Raw genomic sequence first — 1176 nt, forward strand, 5'->3', positions numbered from 1 at the left:
CACACACACACAATTAACTATAATTATTCATTTAGGTGAGTAATAAATAGATTAGCTGATCACACAAATCAACAACTCAATTTTTGAACAACCAGTAAATCGAGGCGTGACTCTTTAACAGTTGAGTTAGAGGATCATGGTAAGAAACATGCATGAATTCAAGCACACACACAAGCTGAAACTCATCTAAAGCTAATTTAGGTGAGTTGCACTAAGCATTTGCCAAAGCCACGGATTACCAAGAGCAGGTTAAGTGCTCTGTCAAAACAGACTCGGACTAACCGGCCCAAAGATGCCTCAAGTGCTGGCACACACTACATACCGTACTAAAGCAGAGGCTCAAATAAGATTAAGCTTTTGCATCAACATTTTTTCCAAGCATACAAAAAGTCCATGGCTTACAAAAAGCAGGATAAAATGTTTCACAGTGTTCACACCGTAAGATGCTTATACGACACATTCAAATGTACTTGTCAAAATGCCATCAGTTAAAAGGTGTTGAGTACTGGCTTATAAGAAAAAAGCAGGTTACGTGCTTAGTGAGGTGGAACACGTGCAAGCTGTGCTTGAATGGCTGGAAATGGATTAACAAGGAGGTTTTTCTCGCATATGGAAAACAGGAATGTGGGAACATGACGTTTTTTGGAGATATTTACATATTTAAGGGATTTATAGCTCACAGGTCATGAATCAAGTGTTCTTGGCAAGATTTTCGAGGATAATCGGACTTTAATTTCAAAGGATTTAAGCTTGAAGTGGTAGTCTTGAGAGGCAAGGAAACACATGGGTGGGCTGAAGGAAAACAGTTGTTCTCTGTGACAACTCACCAGTGGGTTTCTGAAGAACTCGTACTTGGCGTAGTTCTTCCTGAAGAGAAACTTGCTCTCCGGAGACATGTAGGCCTGCACAGGAACAACCAGTTCATGATCTTCCAGGCATCTCTCTGTATTCAAACAGATGACATCAAAACGGTGTTAGTTACTGGCAAGGTGGCTGTTACTGCTCTAACGGATTTTCACAAGATCATTTTAAGATCGCAGAACACTTTGTATCAGAGCATATGGGATGTGTTGTGACCTCTGAAGCTGGGGTATATTAAAAAGTCTGTCAAGGGGACATTTTTATTAAATTTTTTTGCGAACCACTAAGCCACAGTAGTTAAAGCATGTAAAAAAA

At 39.8% G+C, this 1176-nt stretch overlaps 1 protein-coding gene across 1 annotated transcript in view; it reads right to left on the reverse strand.

The window, feature by feature from the left end:
• LOC107575818 (growth factor receptor-bound protein 10-like) overlaps positions 1-938 on the reverse strand; it is a gene marked incomplete at its 3' end in the record, with an annotated part of 3362 nt that extends 2424 nt beyond the window's left edge. The window contains exon 1 of the mRNA XM_016262147.1: positions 828-938. Within this exon, the coding sequence (XP_016117633.1) occupies positions 828-896 (69 nt within the window). The remainder of the gene's footprint in view (positions 1-827) is intronic.
• Positions 939-1176: the final 238 nt, after the last annotated feature.

The sequence above is a fragment of the Sinocyclocheilus grahami genome, unplaced genomic scaffold, assembly GCF_001515645.1.
Source record: "Sinocyclocheilus grahami isolate Dianchi unplaced genomic scaffold, SAMN03320097.WGS_v1.1 scaffold2920.1, whole genome shotgun sequence".
Lineage (NCBI taxonomy): Eukaryota > Metazoa > Chordata > Actinopteri > Cypriniformes > Cyprinidae > Sinocyclocheilus > Sinocyclocheilus grahami.